The sequence below is a fragment of the Chaetomium globosum genome, genomic scaffold (assembly GCF_000143365.1).
Source record: "Chaetomium globosum CBS 148.51 scaffold_4 genomic scaffold, whole genome shotgun sequence".
In the NCBI taxonomy this organism is placed as follows: domain Eukaryota; kingdom Fungi; phylum Ascomycota; class Sordariomycetes; order Sordariales; family Chaetomiaceae; genus Chaetomium; species Chaetomium globosum.
Genome location: NT_165979.1, coordinates 1,057,295 through 1,060,176, shown reverse-complemented (window position 1 = coordinate 1,060,176; position 2,882 = coordinate 1,057,295). Strand labels below are relative to the sequence as shown.

The 2,882-nt window shown below is 55.1% G+C and overlaps 2 protein-coding genes across 2 annotated transcripts; one reads left to right on the top strand and one right to left on the bottom strand.

Annotated features, from left to right (window-relative positions):
• Positions 1–11: 11 nt before the first annotated feature.
• Positions 12–789, bottom strand: CHGG_04038 (uncharacterized protein; the record flags this gene model as incomplete). Its single annotated transcript, XM_001223251.1, has 2 exons — positions 12–166; positions 222–789. The coding sequence occupies 2 exons, from the start codon at positions 787–789 to the stop codon at positions 12–14; spliced, it is 723 nt and encodes a 240-aa protein (XP_001223252.1).
• Positions 790–2,018: 1,229 nt separating this feature from the next.
• Positions 2,019–2,646, top strand: CHGG_04037 (uncharacterized protein; the record flags this gene model as incomplete). Its single annotated transcript, XM_001223250.1, has 3 exons — positions 2,019–2,028; positions 2,103–2,197; positions 2,317–2,646. 3 exons carry the CDS (start codon positions 2,019–2,021, stop codon positions 2,644–2,646), a joined length of 435 nt encoding a protein of 144 aa, XP_001223251.1.
• Between the last annotated feature and the right edge of the window lie 236 nt (positions 2,647–2,882).

The window sequence follows — 2,882 nt, the reverse complement described above, 5'->3', positions numbered from 1 at the left end:
TTTTTCCCCGTTCAGACTGCGGGTCGCTGGAAGTCGCTGAAGAAGCTCTCGGTCACATTGGTCAATGGAAGCTTGCAGCAGGCCGCCGCCTTGGACCTTGGGCAGCTCGGGGCGGATTTCTCGTCCGCGCTCGCATCCTCATAAATCTCCACCGGAGCGTCGTCATCTTCGACACCACGCGGCATCAAGCTGTCCCAGGCTTGCATTGGAGGTCGAGACACCGGCCGGTGTGGGTGACTCCGGACTCGTGAGACGCGTCGTCCGCCTTAACGGGCTGCCGTGAAGCTCCGAGCCTGCCCTCGCAACCCTCAGACGCGAGGACTCGTCCCAGGTTGAATCGCTCAGATGGCCCAGCGCGTCCTGGTCCTTATCCCGACGCGGCCACCGTACGAACACCCTGGCATCCTGAACGTTGACCATCAGCTCGGCGCCCTCCGTCTCGGACGTGAACGAGTAGCCCTTGGACCAATTCCCACATCTGCCCCTGCCAGTGCAACTTCGACCCGTATCCAACCATGGCGGATGACTCTCGATCTTGTTGGGCTCGAGCGGTTTGGTGTGAGTTGGGGGAGGGGGGGAGGGCGTACCGTGTTTTTGGGCAACGTTGCGGAGGTGCTGGAGGAGCTTGCCGCTGAATTGGTGGTAGACCAGGAAGGCTTTGGTCCATCCTGCGGCGGGAGGGCCGGGGATGTGGCGGAGGCGGTACCAGTTGCGGGCGCGGGTGATCAGGGACCAGAGGATGAGGGTCCCGATCGCCCCGATGGTGATGGCAGTGATGGAGAAGGCCATTGTTCGGAGCACGGTGATTGCGGCAAATCGGCGATGAGAGGTAATGGGCAAGTTGGGATCTGAAGCAGTAGCGGGATATAACTTTATTAAACCGGTTCTTCCACCACTCTTTTGCCCTAATGTAAGCTTATCAAATATCTCCTAGTGCCCCTCCGCGGCTCGCAAGCCGTGATGATCTTGCTCCAATTTGGGAAGCATTTATAGACTATTGGTTGAGGCTTCGGAGCTGTCGCCCACTTCTTCGGTTAGGGCGAATATTACTTGTGCGCGGGAGGGGTGGGAGATGCAAGGTGACCGTCCGCAAGGGCCCGGTTGTGGTTAGCCGGCATATGGCAATCGGTGTGGGATGATTCCACCCATGTTTCCCTCGTGTGAACTATCCCCGAGAGAGACGACTCAGGGGGGATGCATCATGCACAACCGACAGCGGACAAGGGCCCAAGAGCATCCCCCGCACGCGGAAGAACGGGACTTGTTTCTGAGTAGCTTGGCGCATGCCTAGCATGCTGCATGTATGTACACAAGTAGACTGGTAGGGTAGTATGACTGCATGTGCTATCGGATCGACAGTCCAGCGAACAGTTAGCCCATGTTAACTTTTGGTCTCGGCTCGCGCCACCAGTCCCATGCCAATCAATCTAAACCCAGGCCCAGACCTCCGTGCACGCTTAAAACTACCTTTTCGTTTCGTGTCTTAGACAACCAGAGAGACCTCGTTTCCAGCTTTCCAAGTGTTGTCCTGCTTAACTTTGACGGTAGTCCATTAACTACCGGTTATAACTTATAGGTAGGTACCTACCTACCCAGCCAAATTGCCAATGTCCGGCACCTCGAATACTAAGGTGGCTTTACCCCACCGCTTGTAGGAAAAGAGGTATGGCGATTAAAAACTGATACTGCCAGTTGATAATTGCTTGCTGGAAGGTGGTAATACCATCTACCAAGGGACCTACATGTAGTCGGTCCAGCCCAGGGCTCAACCCCGTAAGGAGGTTTAGATATATGCAAGCATGATTCGTCTTACGACAACATGTTTAAGGTCAAGTCATCTCGTAATGTCACGGAACCAACCCCTACCTAGTAGGTTATGTAATCCGGTGATCCATGCTGGCTCCCACTAACTAACTAACTAACTAGTGGGAGCCGTCCATGCTCCATCTTCACCTTATAGCCAAGCCCTTGGCTCCTTAGCTTCTTCACCTCTTTATGGTGCAACAGAGATCATCACCATGGCCCAAGGTCCGCACCGTGATACGTATAATACATATCACTTTTTCCCTACTAACGCTTCTGCAAACTACCTACCAACCCAGGCAACTGCCAGTTCGCCGCGACTTCAGACGATAACGGCGCACATTCCCCAATTCGTCGGCCAAGTTCTCAGATTCGTTCCTCACTATTTTCATATGTAGTTAAGTAAATATCCGTCCGGTGCAGGCCGGTCAAAGATGATTCAACTCCAGCAGCTACGCACGATTTCTTTAGGACTGGCTATAAACTTCTGGCCGTACACTACCCCCTCATCAGGCTTCCATTTCCGAGCATGCCCTTTCTTGTCTAGGAGACCTTAAGGGAGACTCGGTTACCTTTTTCGCCCACCGGGACGAGGCGAGGCCCTTCTCCCCAAGCTTCATGTCGTTGATGACGGTCACAGCGGAGCCGTCCGACATGCGCACAGCCTTGGGGAGGCGCGGGGCTGGGGGGGCGGGGGGCCCCTCCCGCCATGGCCTAGCCTCGAGTCCAACCAGCGCGGGGAGGTCTCACAGCTCGCCACGGGAAGACTTCAACGGCTTCTGCGTGCCGAAAGCCCTCGATTCATCGGAGAGTAGCCTTAGGCTTTTGGACATTTCAATGTAATTCATTTTCGGGCTGCCACCCGAAGCCCCTCGTCTGCTACCCCTGGCGACGATGAGTGTCACAACATAAAGGATCATTTCGGAACGAGTTCGTTCGCAAAGCTGTCGAGATTCTCGCCCAGAGCGGTATCCCGGGATTGCCATGTTGCTGAAACCCTAACTACTGAGTGCCCTGTTTGACCAAAAAACCGACGACTGGAACTGACGTTAACCATGGTCCTGCATGGCGAAGTTGGG